Source organism: Branchiostoma lanceolatum, chromosome 6, assembly GCF_035083965.1.
Source record: "Branchiostoma lanceolatum isolate klBraLanc5 chromosome 6, klBraLanc5.hap2, whole genome shotgun sequence".
Lineage (NCBI taxonomy): Eukaryota > Metazoa > Chordata > Leptocardii > Amphioxiformes > Branchiostomatidae > Branchiostoma > Branchiostoma lanceolatum.
Window position 1 is genome coordinate 16621147 of NC_089727.1, and position 22261 is coordinate 16643407.

General features: G+C 44.3%; 2 protein-coding genes across 2 annotated transcripts in view; one reads left to right on the top strand and one right to left on the bottom strand.

Moving 5' to 3' along the window:
• Positions 1-986: 986 nt before the first annotated feature.
• On the top strand, positions 987-9281 carry LOC136437520 (plasminogen-like). Its single transcript, XM_066432135.1, has 13 exons — positions 987-1047; positions 2699-2922; positions 3307-3493; positions 4185-4214; positions 4849-4965; positions 5596-5631; positions 5857-6102; positions 6882-7139; positions 7739-7771; positions 7895-8021; positions 8170-8288; positions 8472-8637; positions 9135-9281. The coding sequence occupies exons 1-13, from the start codon at positions 987-989 to the stop codon at positions 9274-9276; spliced, it is 1746 nt and encodes a 581-aa protein (XP_066288232.1). The 3' UTR covers positions 9277-9281.
• A 2229-nt stretch (positions 9282-11510) lies between these two features.
• LOC136437521 (apolipoprotein(a)-like) overlaps positions 11511-22261 on the bottom strand; it is a 36526-nt gene continuing 25775 nt past the window's right edge. The window contains exons 19-34 of the mRNA XM_066432136.1: positions 21802-22047; positions 21238-21483; positions 20813-20851; positions 20058-20184; positions 19294-19415; positions 18973-19132; positions 18377-18459; positions 17881-17916; positions 16856-17101; positions 15886-16131; positions 15627-15659; positions 15374-15500; positions 14741-14859; positions 13983-14148; positions 13122-13204; positions 11511-12525 (exon numbers count right to left, since the gene is read on the bottom strand). Coding sequence (XP_066288233.1) covers positions 12224-12525; positions 13122-13204; positions 13983-14148; positions 14741-14859; positions 15374-15500; positions 15627-15659; positions 15886-16131; positions 16856-17101; positions 17881-17916; positions 18377-18459; positions 18973-19132; positions 19294-19415; positions 20058-20184; positions 20813-20851; positions 21238-21483; positions 21802-22047 — 2381 coding nt within the window. The 3' untranslated portion in view covers positions 11511-12223. The remainder of the gene's footprint in view (positions 12526-13121; positions 13205-13982; positions 14149-14740; positions 14860-15373; positions 15501-15626; positions 15660-15885; positions 16132-16855; positions 17102-17880; positions 17917-18376; positions 18460-18972; positions 19133-19293; positions 19416-20057; positions 20185-20812; positions 20852-21237; positions 21484-21801; positions 22048-22261) is intronic.

The window sequence follows — 22261 nt, forward strand, 5'->3', positions numbered from 1 at the left end:
ACTTAATTTTTCATAATCCTGTCGTGACGTTCCCAATGGCTCAACCCAAAACTCGGAACGTTAATACCTTGGAATAGGTTCACTAAAGGTATCAAAAATATGATATGTGTGAAGAGATCAGAGTACGATCGATGTATGATCAAGCTTACATTCGCAGCGGTATGTTATTAGCACATCGAACACTGAAAAGTGTATCATATATAACGTTGACGTTAACTATAACATGCTCCATAATTTCCGTGAGAATGACCTAAATAAAACGGCAACGCAATTACGAAACTACGTTGGATTGAATAAAATTTTCTATAAGGAGGGAGGTTGAACTCTTGCGTATTTCAAGTCCGTTCGAGTTCCGTATTGACATTTTTAGCTTAGGTAAAGTTTGCGGGGGAAAAGTTGTTTTTACTTTGACCGCCACTGTTGTGCAGCCTGGTTATCGAACCGAAAAAGCCCACTTCTTCGACCGCAAACTTAACAAAACCCAATAAGTTGTCAATGCGGAACTCAGACGGACTCGATATACATGTATTTTATGCAAATAGCAGGACTATACGAAAATGGCTAATGCAATCATGCCATTTTATCTATAATGGTGTGAATGGGACTGATGGTTTGGCCTTTCAGAATTTTATGCATATCCCCGAAATATGCTGTTAACAGGGATGCAAATAGCTGGATTCTACTGTACTAGCAACGGTGCCCATCCCCCCTAACTGAATTAATCTCTTTACGGTGCAAATAAGTTGCGTATTATGGCTACAACCATTTCAAAGTACTACTCACACACAACACAACACGACGTTGGCATGGCAACCAACACGTCGATTATGATATGGTTTTATGTAAGCATCTCCAAGGAAACCAAAGGTCTGATACGTCTAGGCAATATGGCGTGGGCACGACAGACGATATGCCGACACCATATAGATTGCATTATTAATGTAATTTTCCTGGCTGAATGTCTACCGTGTTGGAGTGTTCTCAACATGGCGTGTCGCCTTCTTGTGTTGATTCTGGCGCTGCAAGCCCTCCATGGACTGTTCTTAGGTAAGAGGACAAATTTGGGTTCAAAGCCGGGATAAAGATATCATCTATGCGTGACGTCTGGTATAGATGTACGTAGAAACGTTTCCATATTGGTTTAAGAGGCATGTGTATGTGGATTGTGGATGCTTTTCAAGCGTTAAGCTGGGCGGCAAAATATCTTGACACTGTTGCTACTTCTTCGGTGAAACTACGATAGGGCTGAGCTACAGGGGACTAAGAAGTAAGACTAGTTAGCGTCCCACTGACCTATTTGAAACGTTATAGGTGTAACTTTTATGTATATCAAGTCTTATAGCTTAAGGTTGGTATAAGATGGTGTTTAGTACTTGTTTTTGTTGGTTATAAATGCATATATGCATATGTAGCATACCGGGACATTTTATCATGTCGCATATTCCGTATCAAATGTCTTTTCTGCTGACGTGTTTTTTTTGGACGCGAGGTTGTAATTGTTGGTAATTTTTAGTCTCTGCTTGCAATGGAATAATGTGCTAGTATCAGCATGGAAAGCGTAGCCTGGTATCACAACCTACTATAGCTCCCGAATCCCCTCTCTGTAAATAGTAAAAGAAAATATTTGCGGAGAGGAGACTCGGGAGCTATAGTAGGTTTGGATTCCAGGCTATGGAAAGTGAGCTTCTAGATAGGATAATGATAATCTTTTTCACACTGCAAAACTGAATAAAACATAGCTAAGTAGCTGGCAACATCTAAAAAAGATTTATCATCCAAGCCAGCTCCGAAATGAATAGATGAAATACGTATACGGCAAGTACAAAGTCTCAATAAGAAACAGTAATATTAATAGTTGAATTTTGATTGTGATTGTAAATATACGAAGTGTGTCAAAAGATGGTGGTTACATAAGAAATTGTGTACATAGCTATATGCCCGCTTTTGTGAGGAATTCTTGCCTAACACTACGGATGAACCAAGGGAATGGAGGGATCTATAGCTACTTCAATGATTTCAACCTTCTTTGTAACGCAAATGAAATACACGCTCTGAGTTTTCAACTGATCTTTAGGCCTTCTTCGACCGAATTGTGATCCACCCACTCTCAGTCCCGAAACGTCACGTAACTATAAAAAGGAGACGTATTTCTATAGCCTTTTTTGAGGCCATAGGGGCAGTGGGTTGTCATCCACTGTGTCTGGGGCACGGTATTGGAAGGCGGAGCCATCTTCCACGACCTTTTACCTCCCCAACCACTGAAGGCACTCATTTTTACACCTGGACAGAGCTAGTGAGGAAAGTCCCAAGGACACATCGTCTAGCCAGGAATCGAACCCGGGACCTATCGACCATGCGTCTGCATGCCTCGCAGCTTAGCCTGGTCCCAGTCTCTAGGGCTTAGGGATGTTTTACCGGGCCCAGTCTAGCTGCTTTATTGAACCGTTTCTGATAGCCTGTCTACTTATCTGCCATATGGAATTTCGCTGCCACCCTACTTCCGCCGCCGCCCTGTCGACGGCGACGTAATCTAATCCAAGGTCGTAAACACACCCCGAGCGGACTAAGCTGTCTGGGCGGGCGGTGTCACTCCCAGCGCCGTAGAGATATCGAGGAGCCCCCGATGGTATGGTTTCCAGGCTACTCTCAGCTCGGTCATTCGATGCCACAAACGTAACTACAGCCATTAATTTTTCAGCGAACGGTTCATCCTATCCCGGCTACACCCTCCGAGACGACACCTCTTACAAGGTGTTCACCGAAGCCAAGTCCCACTACCAGGCGGAGCAGGCGTGCGAAGCAGACGGTGGACATCTCGTGGACATCAAGACAGAATCTCTTCACAACTTCATCCTCGACATGGTTCGGGAAGTCAATCCGTATCGTGATCAAGACTACTGGATCGGATTGAATGACAAGAGGGTAAGTTATGAAATCATCAAACAGTAATAGAGATCATAGTCAATGGATAACTGAGATTGGTGTATTGGTACACGTTAAATGAGTAGCCGCAACAATAATACTTTTAAAGACATTCGAAAATACATTAGAAAATACTGATGCAGACATTAGAAAATACTACTAGTATCCTGGTATTTTAGCAAGGGGTTAAAGGTCACTGGAAGTTGGTACCTTAGCAAGGGGTTAAAGGTCACTGGAACCTGGTACCGTCCACTGTTGTAGCTGAGTGTATGTTGCTATACTTCCATCTACTAATGTAGCATAAATGTCAGTAATTTTTCTGTGACATTTGGTTTAATTGTCAGAGCCTGTCTACCACTTTTTTTTCTATTCTACGGTTTCTAGACGTACAACGTGTGGACGTGGTCTGATGGAACTCCGCTGAGCGGTTGTGGGTTCAGTAAGTGGGCTCCCGGAGAACCGAACGACGGGGCCGGCACGGGTCAGGACTGCGGGCAGCTTTGGGCAGCTGTCGGGCTCAGATGGGACGACGACTTCTGTTCCATTCGCAAGAGATTCATCTGCCAAATAGGTGATCTATATTCTCCAAACAGAGGTTTCGATCGGGGGGCTAGTAGTGGCCGGGATTTTTAACGCTGCCCTCAGCCACCCTCCTTTATCAGCGCTGAAACCCGCTCGGGAAATGTTCGGCAAACCCTCTCGGTCTCAGCCCTAATTTTTTGGACGGAGATTTTGACTTCTGGGGGCGTCCCTGACAGTTGCTCATAAATGATTAATGAGCTAGCCTTATTCGGCACAAACAGTCGTTGGTTGCTCATGAATAATTAAGTAGCAATGTAAGACGTAAGCTGATTGGCTGATAGCTTCCCAGCGTCATTTGCGGCATTGCTCGAGATGAGCTTTAGCAAACCCTCTGATTGGCTGAAAGCTGTTTGGTGGTGACGTCGCCAGAAGCGTGTTCAGGGGCTCGGAAGGGCAGGGCCGCTATGGGAGGTAAGGAACAGTATCGGGTCTGCTGGGAGGATGCCCTCAGCGACAGTGAAAGGATAGCCCCGCCCTGAAGCGTTCTGTCGCAGAGGTGAAGGGAGAGCAGCGTTAAAAATCCCGACCACTACTAGCCCCCCCCCCCCCCCCCCCCCCAATCGAAACCTCTGCTTGGAGAATACTTTAGGTAATCTGGCGTTTTTTAGACGAGTGTTGATCTGAATTTGTTGGACGTCTAGTAGATCGTATCTGAATTGTGTTTACTTTTGTATCGCCAGGTCCAGGTGAAAATGACGCGTGCTCTGGAGGTAACAAAAGTTTATTACAAATACATGGCCGAGGGCTAATTGCAAGTACAAACAGCAAATATGATAATGATAACTACAACGATATTGAAGGATACATTCTAAAATCTACACAGTACCAGTTTTCTTGGGGTTGACTTTTGAAGCAGTGGAAGTCGAATTTACCCACTTCTTTTGTCATTTTTTAGTTCTTTGATTTTAGTAGTAGACTTGTAATGTCACCAGTATATTCTTTAATCTTTTCTTACCTGTAACTGGGCATTGTTGGCAAAGTACACTTAGAAACACCTCTTTTAGGATACATTTCCTATCTCTACATGACAATCAAGCATCTAACATCTAGCTAAAATGCAGAGAACAATACCTTGATATGCTGATGAAGGTTAGACATCCAGGTAAAAGACACGCCAAAGAACAGTTATTCAAGCAACTAGATAACATTTTGAAACAGTCAGACGTTTCAGACAGCATCCGCGGTCTCTCCTCAGTGGCAGTTGCAGTTCTTTCCACTAGTCACTGACGAAAGACAGCGGATTCTGTCTGAAACGTCTGACTGTTTCAAATTGTTGCTTGCGTAACTGTTTTAGAAATACCCTAACATGTCACATATATTCTATGATTTCTATGTTTACTTCAGACGGGTGTCGTGTCGCAAATGGTGGCTGTGCTCAGATCTGCACCAGCGATGGGCCAAACATCATCTGCGACTGTCGCATCGGATATGTCTTGAGTGATGATTGGCACAACTGTGCAGGTATTCTTACGTCTTACACGTATTGAAAGGTGTCCCTGTGGTGTAGTGGTCTGCGCTTCTGTCACTTACCACATCTGGTTCAAATTACTTGGAACCAGAAGGCACGAGTTCGTGCCCGAGTTCGTGCTCGAGTTCGTGCCCGAGTTCGTGCCCGAGTTCGTGCCCGGGTTCGTGCCCGGGTTCGTGCCCGAGTTCGTGCCCGAGTTCGTGCCCGAGTTCGTGCCCGAGTTCGTGCCCGAGTTCGTGCCCGAGTTCGTGCCCGAGTTCGTGCCCGAGTTCGTGCCCGGGTTCGTGCCCGAGTTCGTGCCCGGGTAGGACACCTCTGGACAAGAAGCGCATTGAGTCATACCAAAGACTTTATAAAAATGGTACATACTTCTGAAACAGTATGGAAGTTAAACACACTCCACTACCAGTGGACTAGCCCCCTGCTGCAGTGATTGCACCACGGTGTGGCCCAGGGCTATGAAACGGGGATGGGCACAGCCCTATACACCTTATGGTGTGGGAGGATTTTAACTAACACGTACATGTATATTGAAAATCTGTATTATAGTAAAACTATATCTAAATTGGGTTTAAGAATATGAAACTAACCAAAAGCTTTTTGATTGCCTTTCATAATCATAGCATGGACGGATGACCTCATTGCTCCAAAAAACAAAGGTATGTATGTTATAAACCTTCTATTCTTAACAAATCGTAAGGACAAGATATAGAGATTTGATCCTCTAATATTCTATGCTAAACCTCCTGGATGTTACATCACTTTGAAATCTACAGCTATTTCTATTTCACAGTTTATCAATATAATTTCACGTTCTCCTTACCACACTGATAGACGTAGTTTGAAGTTCTGTAAAACAGGTGGTCTTCTTTGTCCATTTTCAGTTTATACCAAACACTGTATGTTTGGTCGCGGCGCCACCTACCGAGGTACCGTCAGCATGACAAGCACCGGTCTGACCTGCCAGCGGTGGGACAGTCAGTCTCCCCACCCACACGACCAGACCACCAGGCATCCTCTCGCGGGACTTAACGAGAACTACTGTAGGAACCCGGATGGAGAGCCCAGGCCTTGGTGCTACACAACCGACCCTAATGTTCGGTGGCAGTACTGTACCGTGCCGCAATGTTGTAAGTATGTGAAGAGTGGTGCTTTCAAGTCTCTCCAACAACAAGAAATCGAAGATATTATTCGTCCGTGAGTTTTTGTAAATGTCCCTAGCCCTAGCCCTAGCCCTAGCCCTAGCCCTAGCCCTAGCCCTAGCCCTAGCCCTAGCCCTAGCCCTAGCCCTAGCCCTAGCCCTAGCCCTAGCCCTAGCCCTAGCCCTAGCCCTAGCCCTAGCCCTAGCCCTAGCCCTAGCCCTAGCCCTAGCCCTAGCCCTAGCCCTAGCCCTAGCCCTAGCCCTAGCCCTAGCCTGCTCTACAGAGTTGATGCTCAACAAGTCTCAAGACACCCGGGTGTCAAATTGAAGAGACTAACACTGCTAGACAGGCCAGCTGTCTAAGGACTAAACCTAAATATATTTTTAGGAAACGGGTGTCAGCCAGTAAATCTACTGTACATGAAAATACTGCCTAGAATCTCCACGTTTCTTCGGGACCTTAATAACAATCCACATACCAAAATTCATGCAAATCCAGCAAAAGAATATTGAGATATAGGCCCGAACACATATACATGACCAAAAACAATACCCACGTCGGAGGTGAACCTCCTTCCCTTAGGTAAAAGACAATTGATATAAAAAGCTGACGTTTTAAACATCTTTTCACAGTTAAAGACTGTTACATCAGTGACGGCGCAGCCTACCGTGGTATGGTTGACTCGAGATGATGCTATTTAATTCAATTAAGAAAAAGCCTTTGATGTCATACGGAAACCTGAAAAGTCTATTTTGTTTTTACTATAGTTAATGACTGTTACATCGACGATGGTGCATCCTACCGTGGTGCGGTTAACATCACGTCCTCTGGCCGGGCATGTCAGCGCTGGGACAGCCAGACCCCCCACCCTCACACACAGACCCCGACAACCTACCCATCGGCCGGACTGGACGAGAACTTCTGTAGGAACCCTGATGGAGAGGCGGAACCTTGGTGCTATACCCAGGACCCGTACGTCAGATGGGAGGCGTGCGTCATCAGTAAATGTGACGGAAAGGGAATCAGTTAGGTCATATTCTTGCCGACTATATGATACTCACTTACTCACTCATGTCATGACCCATGACCTCAGTGGTCGTAGGGGCGTCATGACAGCCAGCCGCAATGATCCGTGCCCATCCTGTTCTGTCCTCGGCCTCTCTGATCAGTTGTGTAGTACTCAGGCGTCCATGTCTTGATGTTGTCCAACCAGGTCTTCTTTGGCCTTCCTCGTTTCCTCCCTCCTGCAACTGTACCTTGCAGAATGGTCTTGGCAAGTGTTTTGTGTCGGCATACATGCCCGAACCACTTCAGCTTTTGGCGCTTGACCGGACCATGAACAGGAGTGTTTGACGTCTGCCACTATATGATAAGATGTAGTTTATTTTGCGGTAGACTTCCAACAAAACTACTAGCTAGTATTCCTCTTTATTCTACTTCTCATTTGGCATTCGAAGTATTTCGTAGCTTGTTCAATAAATTAGCATTACAATTCTTCCCGCTTCACATAGATGAAAAAAAAAAAAACTGATTTTCATGCTAACAACAGAAATAGATTTAGTAGGAATCTAACTGGTCTACGTTCTCCTGATGGAAGAAATGAATCCTTTTGATGTTCTTTCAGCAACAACAGCTACATCTTCGGAAGGAATAAAAGGTGAGGTACCACATTTTGACAACCACGAATATCTTTGCATTTAGTGAAATCGTTCTGCAGTTCTGCCATGACAACATTGGTCTCACAGGGAACTGAATGGTTTGTTCTACGTCTGTCTGATAGTATTTCCCGAGAGCTGTTATTTTGGTGACGGAGCCACATACCGAGGCAAGGTGTCGGTAAGCAAAGACGGCATCCCGTGTCAGCGGTGGAACAGTCAGACCCCTCATCAGCACGACATCCCGTCTAGGTGAGCTACGGTTCAACAGATGCAGTTTTTTTTATTCTACGCTGAAGCCTCTGATAAATTGAAAGAGTATCCCGACTTTATCCACATTCGTTATACATTTTATCAACAGTTTAACATAGCCTTCGTTTAATAATCTTATCTTATCCAGGTTCCCTGGCACGGAGTTGAATGAGAACTACTGCCGGAACCCAGACGGGTGGGACCGTCCTTGGTGCTACACAACAGACCCCAACATCAGGTGGCAGATCTGCGACATCCCGGGCTGCTGTCAGTATTTGCTTCTAATGTTTCGATTTTGCCCCTGCCTTTACATGTTGGTGCTACAGCTAGTCATTGTGAAGTTGAATTTTGCAGTCATTCCATTACGGCAAGGTAGGACACTTGGATTTTTGTTTGTTTGTTGAACCAAGTCAATGCAAAACACTTCCATAATACTGTCCCCTTCTCCAGTTTCTGGTGACTGCTATGATGATAATGGAGTATCCTATAGAGGCAAGGTGAACGTGACGTCATCAGGACTTGCGTGTCAGCGCTGGGACTCCCAAACCCCGCACCATCATTTCAACACCACAGCCGACATCTTCCCTCAGGCCGGGCTGCAGGACAACTACTGCAGGTACGGGATGGGATGGGGGTAATCATAGCTGGCGGGAAATGGTTTTTGGTAAGATCTAGAAGTAGAAGATTGATATTCTTAGGGTGGGGTCGTATGGCGTAATGGCAGAGCGTTCGGCTCAGAATCAAGTGGTCCCGGGTTCGAATCCTGTCATGTCACCGATCTTGTCACCCTTGGGAAAGGCACTTTACACGACTTTCCTCACTCCACCCAGGTGTGAATGGGTACCTAACTTCGGTTAGGGAAGGTCGTATTAAGGTCACCTGGTGGCGCCCAGACCCTTGCGACAGCTCCACAAAATACAAGCGTGGAGCAAATATGTACCAATATGTATTATGTGAACCGTGTAAACCCTGCATCAATTCAGCGATCAAGAAGAAACGCTGCCATTGCACGGGTGATTTCTGACCAATAAAAACCATTATCATTCTTTATTCTCACGATATTATCAATATCAATATCTATAACTGATTATTACCTTGTATTCATCATAAAAGGAACCCAAATCGTGACGTCAAACCGTGGTGCTACACTACAGACCCGCTGACCAGGACTGAGTTCTGCGCGGTACCAACTTGCGGTGAGTGTCTTGAAATGTCATCCCACTTTCTGTACCAAAATCCCTTCCATCCTGATTAGACTGATTCACACAATCCTTGATGTATTACTATCATATACATTCCTGCAAAGTAATATTGATAAACATCGAAGTACAAGCCAAGGAGAGTCTTTTTTAAAAAAATGGGCGTGGCCTTATAACTCTTGATGACGTAATCATGACGTCATACTAATTTGCATAAATCATCACCTTGCTATAACGTACTACCTGAAGAAATTAGGGTTGAGGAAGGTTTACAGAGATGTATAAAGGGTTATTTTTTTAATAACATCCCAAAACTCCTTAGCCACCCTTCAACTGTACCTTGAAAGGTTCTACAGTATGTTTGCCATGTATGCAGGTAACGTCACAGGCCCACAGGCACAACAAGGAGGCGTGGCGTCCAACACAGGGGGAATGGTGGCCGGCACAGTCGTCGCCATCTTGGTTCTGGTGGCGGCCGTTCTGGGCGTGGCCTACTACTTCCTGTTCTGGCGGAAACGGATGGATGACGAGAAGGGTCTCGTGGCCAATGAGAGTCCTGTTGCAACCGCAAGTGTTGGATTCCAAGATGTCCTTGCTCGAAATGAGAAGACCGATGGAGAAGCAGCGTTCGATAACCCTGTCTATGACATGACAATCGGTGGTCAAAGTACTGCATGATCACAGTATCATTTTGAAGGCATTTCTATTTATTTATTTAAAAATCTTTAAGGTGTACCAGTTGAGTAATTGATTGTCAAGGTAGCCCTTACAAATCATAACAAATCAGGATACAAAAATGATAACTTAACATAAAGTGAATGAATAATACATTCACAACAATATAACATAGCAGCAATTTAAAACATAGGAGTAAACTAATAAATGATACAAACAACTCAGAATAATACAAAACAGTAACGACTCGAAATCACAAAGGTCATTCAACTATTCGAGGATCAGAGGTCAGAGGCTTGTTTCTGAAGTAAAAAGAAAAGGGCAGTAAGCCTTGATTATTATTGTTTAATGTGGACTAAAGAAAATCATTTGTAGAAAAGGGAAAACTAGTTGTCGCTGTGTTTTCATAGTCGAATGCACATGATATTCATTCCAATTTGCGACAAGACTGGTTTATGTTTGAAATAACCAAATCAGACGATTCTGTGGTGTATTATTGTACACTTGTGTTACCTTACTTGTCCAAAAGATAGAATCGTTTAGCAGTAGAGTTAGCATCTATAAGCAAGTTTATTATCAGCTGCAGGTGAATCGTCGAAAAGGTACATTTCCACAGGATACCAGGACGTTGTGAAGTCTTTTTAATCAGAACTGTACTGTGATACACTTTTCTCGACTGCTACAATAGCTGAAACCCATCGTTACTGTTATTTTGCTTCATGCATGGCTTGTTGCCATGAAAATAGTGTATCACAGATTGATGATAGTAGCATCATATGTTATAGAGCTATCAGCCAATCAGATTACGTCTTACATCGCTACTTTTGGTTCAGAACAAGATAACGAATCTTTGTGCCAAATAAGGCTAGCTCATTAATTATTCATGAGCAACTAACAAGTGTTTATGCCAAATAAGGCTAGTGCATTAATTATTTATGAGCAACTGTCAGTGACGTCCCCAGAAGCCAAAATCTCCGTTCAAAAGATCAGGGCTGAGACCGGGAGGGTTTGCCGAACATTTCCCGAGCGGGTTTCAGCGCTGATAAAGGAGGGTGGATTCCGGGAGCTGTGCACAGAAGGACAGCTGACAAACAGTATTCTAATCAGCACATCTGACAGTGTAATGGATGTTATGCCTTTATCTTTTAAGTTTTCACGTTTTGAATGAATGAATAAATGAATAGATGATTATCTTATACGTATCTCCAACGTTTTATCAGTGAAGCTGCATTACCTCTACGATAATCCCAAATATGTCTGAAATCAAACGACCCTGTATCGTTTCTCTATGTGAATGCTATATAATGTGCTATTATACTTGTATTTGGTGGTGGAAGTTTGCCGGACCGTATGCAGGTACGGTGTCCCTTTTACTGGTAAATTATACGTTTTGCTGCTGCTCCTTCAGTTATATACATAGTCGTTGTCTATTTTGATAACTTTACTGAATTTCTTTCTCTTAGTGTTGATATACATTGGACCGCAAAATAACGTCGTCTTCACTATGTTGATGAATGCTAATTTGCTGCAACTGCATATGTCTATGTAACCCACCTAATACATATATTTACTTTTGCGATAGCCATAACATAATCAGAATGCAAGACACAGCACATCACAGTTTGCATAGTTTATTGATAAACTGATATTTCTAATTGGAGAAATTTTGCATATGCTGAAGCCCGCTTACTAGCTGACCAAAAGAAACATCGTAGCAATGAGCTTATATTTACCAGCAGTAAATGAAACATTTCGCTCCTCATTTCAATATGGGGTAAATGACCCACTTTCCTTCGGTCTATACGGTGTCATAAGGCATCGTCGGTTTCTATGACTACCGAATGAACGACCGACTAGGTTATGGGGAAATGGAGCCTCCTGATTGGTCGACGTCATGTGGCTAGCGCTATATGATGATATAGAATCTTCCACGAAAGCACATGTAACGTTACACGGTGTAACAGATAAACGGAGGTACAGCAGAAATATTGTCGATCTTGTGGTCTGTGATTCTCTATTCGTAGTGGAAAGAAAAAATGACTGTTTCTCAAGATTGTTTAGCTATGATCTAGAAACCTTAGCGATTACGGGGTCTTTTTATAAATATGAATTGGTATTGAATTTTTCTTTTTATTTGAGTTGAATGTGTGATAGTTGAGTGCCAATTTGTTAAAAATAGAGAGAACGCTAGCGACCCCAAAAAACACCCCTCCCAATAAAATGGTATGGTGACCCTGTGACGTCACAAATTCAAGATGGCGGCCACCCCACATGCCAACGGATTCAACAAAGGTTTTGCTACGCAAACCTGTAATTTCTGTATTGCAATCACGCACTACTAGTGGTTTGTTCTGTCAGGTCATAGTTCGGGTTACTGAAGGTGTTCGTTCCTTCTGGATCAGTCTTGTTATCTCGAGCTAAGATGTCTTGGAATCCGACACTTCCGGCAGCAACCGGACTCTCATTGGTCACGAGACCCTTCCCATCATCCATCCGTTTCCGCCAGAACAGGAAGTAGTATCCCACGCCCAAACCGGCCGCCACCAGAACCAAGATGGCGACGACCACGCCCGCCACGATTCCTCCGGTGTTTCTGCCTCCTTTTTGTGGCTGCGGGCCTGTGTAGTCAGCTAGAAATATAATTAGAACATGTTAGTTCAGTAATCAGACCAAAATCGAGCATATGCAGATCAAAAGTGAAACCAGTGACATAAAATATTATAGATGGATATTCAGTCGCATCCCGATTTTATTGGGATTCTCATCTATTTCCAAAGCAATCTTGGGGCCCGAAAATAGAATTCATAAAGTCAATTTTATTTAATCATTTCTATACATGATTAGTTCAAACAACAGTATACTAGTATCACAATGTATAGCGATGTCCATGACGCAAAAATACGACATCACGGTGTGATGTGAGAACTCGCCGGGTTTTTTGTATGCTCGCGAAACCAAGGGGATCATCGTACGGTACGTTTTTGCGAGCTAGGTTTTAAAAAGCTCAAAGTATGAAGTTATTACGCAAATGTGCTGAATAGTGTTAGTAAATGTAACTTCCATAAAGATTTCTGCATTTTTTTATTTCCATATTTTGGGCCCTGATATTGCTTTGGTTGCCTTTAAGCTTGTATTCTACCGGTAGGGTTTCATTATCACATTTTTAGTGCCTTTCTGCACGATTGAAACTTCTTTTACAAGAACGTTTGATAGTTTAATTCCTTACCACAATTTGGTACCACACAGAACTCGATCCTCGTCAGCGGGTCGGCAGTGTAACACCACGGCATGACGTCACCATTTGGGTTCCTATCATGGTGAATCCAAGGCAATGATTAGTTATAGTACAGTGCTAAACTTTCTTCCAACACTAAGGTATGCATGGATCAAATTTTCAAAGAATACTGTCGCCTTCTTCAGGGTCGATAGTGACCAATCACTTCCGAACGTAAACTCGCGAGGTTACAGACACGAGACCTTATTGACGCGTGCCTTTACGGATACGTCAGCATTTGGTCAAACGTGCCAGGACGTTTATAGCACCCACCGTCCCTGTTTAGTGATGACTGGAGTGCCCTGATGTATGAGGTCCCCTTTATACCTCTCATAAAGTAGTCCTGTGATGATAAGTTGTAGTCGTTGATAACGATAGTGTTGTTTTAGAGGAGAGAATATTGAACTCCTCCACCTCCTACCGGGGTTTTCCTGTGGTGCAATGGTCTGCGCTTCTGTTACTTACGACATCTGGTGATTACTTGGAACCAGAAGGCCCGAGTTCAACTCCCGGGTAGGACACCTCTGGACAAGAGGTGCATTGAGTCATACCAAAGACTTTATAAAAATGGTATATACTTTTGAAACAGTATGGAAGTTAAGCACACTCCACTGCCAGTGGACTAGCCCCCTGCTACAACTAGTGATTGCACCACAGTGTGGCCCAGGCTATGAAACGGAGATGGGCACCGCCCTATACACCTTATGGTGTGGGAGGACTTAAACTAATTTTAACTAACTTTAACTAACTTTACTAACCTCCTACCGAATACAATTTCCCCACCAGATATAATCACCAAACCCCATCCCGTACCTGCAGTAGTTGTCCTGCAGCCCGGCCTGAGGGAAGATGTCGGCTGTGGTGTTGAGATGATGGTGCGGGGTTTGGGAATCCCAGCGCTGACACGCAACTCCTGATGACGTCACGTTCACCTTGCCTCTATAGGATACTCCCGAATCGTCATAGCATTCACCAGGGACTGGAAGAACAGAAGTATGATACAAGTAGTAGTATTTGATATTGGCACAATTTAATAAAATAATAATAGTGGTTTTTATTGGTCTGAAATTACCCGCAATGACCTTTCTAGCGCTGAGTTGATGCAGGGTATTACAGGTTCCACACAATACACAACATATATAATATCTTATCCACACTTGCATTTTGTGGAACTGTCGCAAGGGTCTGGGCGGCTGCCATTCGGCGCCACCAGTTGACCTCAATACGACCTTCCCCAACCGAAGTCAGGTACCCATTCACACCTGGGTGGAGTGAGGAAAGTCGTGTAAAGTGCCTTTCCGAAGGGCACAAGATCGGTGACATGACAGGATTCGAACTCGGGACCTCTTGGTTCTGAGTCGAATGCTCTGCCGTTGCGCCACACGACCCCACATCTGTTACACATTTGATTGTGAACTTAACGGAACAAGCGTGTTTTGCAAGGAATACATAGCGTTGAGTTTATATAAATATGTTTACAAAACCCAAACCCGCCTTGACTACGAACAGCAATATCGTATACGCATATTTAAAGAATTATGTAAAGGAATTATATGAAGAAGACTACCCACAGCAGTCCGGAATGTCGCAGACCTGCCACCTGATGTTGGGGTCTGTTGTGTAGCACCAAGGACGGTCCCACCCGTCTGGGTTCCGGCAGTAGTTCTCGTTCAACTCCGTGTTGGGGAACCTGGATGATTTAAGATTAACGAAGGCTGTGGTAAACTGTTGCTAGAATTTCCGAAAATAATTTCATCAGGTTGGTAGAATATAGGGTATAGGAGATTCTTTTTCTTACCTAACCAGGTAATCTCACCTGCTAACGTTTCGGTGTATGTCAGACACCTTCATCAGAGCTTCTGACTGGAATACTGCTTCTCAACACCAGTGATGAACCGAGATGAGGGGGGATACAAACTTAGCCACGTTTGGGACAGTGTTCTCACCGCAAAAGCGCCACCTACATCGGCTACTTATAGCGGTGAGAAGCAGTACTCCAGCCAGAAGCTCTGATGAAGGTGTCTGACAGACACCGAAACGTTAGCAGGTGAGATTACCTGGTTGTGTAAAAAGAATCTTCTATACCCTGTTGCTAGAATGCATAACAGACGTGGATAAACTCGGCATAGTCTTTCAATTTAGAAGAAGCCTCAACGTGGAAGGAAATAATTTCTACAAACGTCAGTTGTTGAACCGTAGCTCACCTAGACGGGATGTCGTGCTGATGAGGGGTCTGACTGTCCCACCGCTGACACGGGATGCCGTCTTTGCTTACCAACACCTTGCCTCGGTATGTAGCTCCGTCACCAAAATAACAGCTCTCCGGAAATACTGCAAGTATCAAACGGATGGAAAAGTTATAGCTTCTGCCATGATAAAACTATTTCTAGGGTGATCTTTAAATCACCTTTAAAAATGTGAAAAACAAAATATGCATAATACCCCAGTGATGCTCACCTTTATATCTGTGCGAAGGCGGAGGGGCTGTGCCTAGAAGAGGGAAACAAACGAGAATATTTTTAACGAGGATTTGCACCTTTCGGTCACTATTATATTGAAAACCAGCTATTAACAACATTTGGAGGCTTTCATTCGCTGAAACAAAGTTGCTCATCGATAGAGGTAACAACGACCTGAAATTGTCCATACTTCTATCCATAAGCTGACGATAGATGTGGCAATAAATTGTAAAATATTTGAATTAAAGGTCCCCTACCATCGCAGTTACTGATGACGCACGCCTCCCATCTGACGTACGGGTCCTGGGTATAGCACCAAGGTTCCGCCTCTCCATCAGGGTTCCTACAGAAGTTCTCGTCCAGTCCGGCCGACGGGTAGATTGTCGGGGTCCGTGTGTGAGGGTGGGGCGCCTGGCTGTCCCAGCGCTGACATGCCCGGCCAGAGGACGTGATGTTAACCGTACCTCGGTAGGATGCACCAAGGTCATTGTAACAGTCGTTGACTAATTGCAGAAAACAAGAACAGACTCCTCAGGTTTGGAAATCAAAGGCTGTGTGACAGAAAGGCCCTTTTCAATTCAGGATCATCTTAGGCAGCTCGGGTCAACCATAGTTACTTGCCCGTTAGGAAAATTTCGAACTCGGCTATCGAAGTGATCGACAAGATTCTGATGTTGTTGTAAGTTGCTAGAAGAAGAAGAGCTTTCTTGTCACATCTTAAAGGCAATCTAAGCAATATTAGGGCGCTGAAAGTCATATATTCAAAATCAATTTTTTTCTGATTTCTATACATAGTAAGTTTAGATAACAATATACCATCACATATCGACCATCATGGAGCAAAAATGTGATGTCGTTGTGTGGTGGGAACTCATTGAAAATTTGAGCACTTGGAGGCCAGCCATCATTTCAAATCTTCCGAACATGCACGATTCTGACTGATAAGTCCCGAACGTATCCGAAGAAATAATCACGTGGTCATGGCTCAATGACCTGGGGAATTGTGACGTCACGCGGCCGGAAGTAACCGAAAATTGTCGACAGAAAACGGTTACGGCTGGATTCTGGGCTGATTTTTTGGGGGACCCAATAAATAAAATACTCCTTTATTGGCTTGCTTCTGTGCTATTGTAAATTTCAACCTCACCAAACAGAATTGTTTTCCCCAGAACATTTCAAGTTTTACCCCCAGAAATCGCTTAGGGCACCTTTAAGCTTGCTACTTACAACATTGCGGCACGGTACAGTACTGCCACCGCACATTGGAGTCGGTTGTGTAGCACCAACTTCTGGGTTCCCCATCCGGGTTCCTGCAGTAGTTCTCGTCCAATCCCGAGTCAGGATGCCTGGTGGTCTGGTCGTGTGGGTGGGGAGACTGACTGTCCCACCGCTGGCAGGTCAGACCGGTGCTTGTCATGCTGACGGTGCCTCGGTAGGTGGCGCCGTCCCCGAAGTAGCAGTGTTTGGGATAAACTGAAAATGGAGAAAGGAGTTAACTGTTTTATAGAACATCCAAGTTCGAAAATGATCGATCAGTGTGGCAAGAGAAATATAAAGTTATCAGCACAAATTCAATCCAAGATTTCTGAGCAACGACTATGTGGACAAGCCGCGTTTCGTGAAAGGAAAGGCCAGAACCATTTCCGGGTCAGAGGATACAATAACTCGATCAGTGGATTTGTAAAAGTGCTTCTGGCGACGTTATTGACAGTTGCTCATGAATAATTGATGAGCTAACCTTATTTGGCAAAAACAACCTTTATTTTTCCGAAAATGATTTCATCAGCTTGGTAGAACATAGGATATTTGGAGTTTCTTTTAACGCAACAACTTTTAACAGAAGTTGTGTGCCTTTTAACACCGAAAAAGCGCCACCTACATCGGCTACTTATAGCAGTGAGAAGCAGTACTCCAGTCATAAGCCCTGAAGAAGGTGTTTGACAGACACCGAAACGTCAGCAGGTGAGATTACCTGGTTGTGTTAAAAGAAACTCCAAATATCCAGCCGTTATTTTTGCTCAGAACCCAAACCGATGTAAGACGTAACCTGATTGGTTGATAGCATCCCAGCGTCCTTTGAGCTTTGGTCTAGATGAGCTTAAGCCAACCCTCTGATTGGCTGAGAGCTATTTTGGTGGTGACGTCGCCAGAAGCGATTCTACAGGCTTGAAATGGCAGGGCCGCTATGGGAGGTTACGTTACCGAGCGATAGCGGGCCTGTTCGGATGTGACATGAATAGTTGATGTCTTACCTTTGCTTTCTGAACCGATGACATCTTCCGTCCACACTGCAATATGAACACAGGAAAACAAAGTTGTTATTTCCCTGGCTTGTCATTTGACGTCATATGTCATTAGATATTACGTAATTACGCTTGCGCAATGTCGTCATGTCAGGAATAATTTGGCGTTGTATAAGCCCATTCACGGTTCCGACTACGCATGTGCTGTTTCAAAGGTAAAGGCCCCTGAGACGTTAACAAAACCCACCTGGGCATTGTTATGCAAATCTAGACAATGTCGAGACGAAAACTATTTACAAGCCGGGGCCTTCGCCTTTGACCTGCACATGCGTAGTTGGAACCGTGAATGGACTTATTCCGATTGTGCAATAGTTCCATATGGAGCAGGTATGTTTCAACACAAATTATTGTCACATGATAGCTTTTTTATCATACCTTAACTCGTCAAAATAAATCAATTTACCAGCTGATGCTGTCAAAGGCATGCAAATGACGAATCTCTTACCGCAAGTTCCCATGGGACAGTACTCCACACGAGCAGTCGGGTCTATGGTGTAGCACCACGGACGGGTGTCATTATCTGGATTCCTATAAATGCATAGGAAGTTGACCTGTTGATTTGTGTCTTAAAACATATAACTTTCTTGAAACGTCTAATTTGAAAATGTACCAAACCACCACTATTTGTTAATGGCCATTCTGACGCCTTACAGCATTTCCTATAGCCTAGCAATGGTATGTTTTTTTTATCTCCATGAAAAAATATTTGTAATAATCTTCTAAGGAGAATAATTGAAGAGAGGAACAACAGATTTTCATGTTATGTGCTATGCAGGTAGGTTGGACAGAGATGTACAAACTGAAGTGCAAATTATGCAAATTGGGACTGAATTTGCATACGCAATGAGGAATATCTACACCTCCATTCTATGCATGTGGTTGGAGGTCACACCTGTCACATCTGTTAGTTTCAAATCTAGGACAAGAATTCCCCAGGTCCCAACAGCTGGTAATGAGGAACATCTATACCTCCATAATAAAACACATCATATATAAAACCAAATTTCATAGAGATTTTGGGTCTTCAGACTCTTGTTTTACCTGCAATAGTTGTCCACTAGTACCGAATCTGGATAATTTTCCGGTGTCCGGGTGTGCGCATGCGGGGTCTGTGTGTCCCACCGCTGACATATCCGGCCCGATGATGTCACGTTTATCCTTCCGCGGTAGTCCATGCCGTTTCCAAGGTAACAGTCGTCGTCTGTGAAAAAACAGCCAACTCATTTCTCCAGAATTCCAATGTAAAATGCAGAATCCGAGAAAGCAAAAGTAGACCTTTCCGGTTTGTCAATACATTGTCTAAAATACCATTCTATGATATATATGTATGTATGTCATTGCATATTGTTAATTTATGCTTACAACATTTAGTGACGTCACATTCTTCCCATCGTGTGTTTGGGTTGGTGGTGTAACACCAGGGGCCGCCGTCATGTTGATCAGGGTTCCGGCAGTAGTTGTTGTCTAGTCCAGCGTTAGGGTATCTGAAACACATCAACGTATACGTAAATTTCAGCCTGATGAAGTGCATAATGATTTACGATATGTAGCGATGTAAAATTGGTTATTGAAGTGTTACGCTACAACATGCTCAACTGCTATATATAACAATATCAATCCCTTTGACAAACATTTAAACACTACACACAACAAGCCCAGGTAGACGCGGTTTTGGCGCCGTCGCCACCAAAACAGCTTCAGCCAATCAGAGGGTTTGCTAAACAGGTTCAGAATGAATTAACCGCCAAATTGTGCCAAATAAGGATAGCTCATTAATCATTCATGAGCAACTGTCAGTAACGTCGCCAAAACCGTGTCTACCGGGGCCGGGGCTAAAGAGCAGGGCCCCTACGCGAGCGAGCCAACGAATTGAGCGATAGGGGTCCTGCTTTTAGGAGGGTACTGTGGTATGGAGAACTTTCGAGACGAACTCAGTCTCTTTATCAACCCGGTAAGGTCAGATCTCGTCTTCCATCAACCCTACCTCCGAGCAACAATTTGCTGAGGGAATATGAGGAAGAAATTTAGTAAAATGTATTTTTAAAGTGGAGAGTATCAAACTTGGCTATTTTTCGGTTGTCCAGATGATCTCAACATAACAAAGTGAGTTAAAACAAATGACTGACCTGCTAGGTATGCTGTGTTGGTGTGGTGTCTGGCTGTCCCATCTCTGACAGGAGATCCCAGACTTGGTCCGGGCCTGCTGTCCTCTGTACGTCTGGCCGTTACCGAAGTAACAGTCGGTGGGAAACACTGGATAAAATCATACGAAAGCCCTATGGTACAATCGGTGTGTGAGTAGCGAACAGGCTTTTCGCGCGACAACAGAGCAGCGCGACAACAGAGCAGCGCGCCACCAAACACATGACAACACAGGCCGTCATGGTATCTGAATCCAGTTAGGAAAGATTTCTTGCACATATATCTGTACCCTGGGAACCAGACTAGGATCGGGCCGCTAGCCAGTTACTTCGGCGGTCCGACACAGTCAGCCCGCCCGATCTAAATTAACGCTACGGGGAGTTGAAGCCCGGGGGAGTGGACCGGGGTAAGGGCCGATCAACTCTCGGGCTAGAACTCCCCTGTTGAGCTAATTTATATTGGCGGGCTTAGTGCTTTTGGCTAAACAGTTAATTTCATTAGTCACTGATGAAAGACAGCGGATGCTGTCTGAAACGTCTGTTTCAAAATCTTATCCAGCTGCTCGAGTAACTATTGTTGGCGTATCTCATTATCTGGATGTCTAACCTTCATCAACGTAACTGGCTAAACAGCCTGATAACCTAAGTCCGAACCCCAGGGTAATATATCTGCTTCAGAGTAGACGAGAAGGGTAGACTTTATGTCATGCTTCTAACGTCATCAGACAAGAAGTTCTTACCTTGGTACTGTGCTGAGGGTGGGGGTGTCGCCGACGAATCTATCAAACAGACAAAAACAAAATTGTGACTTTTTCTCATAGACTTTACTCTGGCACAAGCTTTGGTGATGGTCCAGAGCAAAACTTATCCATTTTAGAAAATAAAACAAGAAATGGAAGATCTCACAAGTCCTTGTTTGGTCAATTTCGTGACAAAATATAACACAATCATGCCCATTTCACACATTATTTTCGGGCATACTCAGTTCATGACTTTTGACTTTTGAACATGTGCACTGGCCAGCTCAACCTTCGCATCCTGTCAGTCTTCGGTTACAACTCAGCCCGGAAACAAACTTGGACCCGGAGCAACGGGACCAAAACTGAACACACACCACGATAAACAAACAAACACACAGACCGACCGAAAGCAATAAGTTACGAACCACACGAGTCAATGACGCAGACGTCCCATCTGGTGTTGAGGTCCTGGGTATAGCACCAAGGTTCCGCCTCCCCGTCAGGGTTCCTACAGAAGTTCTCCACCAGGTTGGCGTTAGGATAGTTCTCCGGCGTGCGGCTGTGCGGATGCGGCGTCTGACTGTCCCAGCGCTGGCACGCCGCACCGGACCTGGTGATGTTAACGCCGCCGCGGTAGTCTGCACCGTTTCCGCTGTAACACTCGTCAGGGACTACGCAGAGAGAACGAACAGGCCTCAATCAAGCAAGGGAAACTATTCACTGGCTCTATTTCCATTGAGTCGTTTTGGTCTTTATGTAGACTGAAAGTCCACATTATGCGTACCAAACATACAGAGCAGTTGGAACTACTCGTAACATCTACATGGTTTACCCATGCAACACCAAATCAACAAAAAGTGTTTATATACAAGTCAACAAAACTGCATGCGCTACTAAAGACAGAGAAATCATAGACAATGACTGCAGAATGTCGGAGTAGTTCATTCGTTTCTTATTCTTGTGCCAACGAAGACAACGATGCTACTCACAGCAAGATGGTATGTTGCAGTACTGCCATCTAACGTTAGAGTCCGTTGTGTAGCACCACGCCATTGGTTCCCCATCAGGGTTCCTACAGTAGTTCTCGTCCAACCCGGCGTCAGGATACGTGGTGGGGTAGTTGTGTTGGTGAGGAGACTGGCTGTCCCAGCGCTGACATTGGAGACCGGTCTGGGTCTGACTGACGGTGCCGCGGTACGTCGATCCGTCACCGAACGCACAGGTGGTGGAATACACTACAAACATGTGTCAAACAAAACAAAAAGAAAAAGAAACGTCATCAACTTCGAATTCAAAGAGACACTGGCAACTGTGAAATAACTCATAAGATCTTTGATGCAGGGGAGTAACTGAATTCTATTGCTTGTTTCCGAAAAATGACGAGAACATAGTGTGAAAGACATTAACTGGCTCCACCCCTGAGACGTCTCCAAAAAAGTATGCAACAAC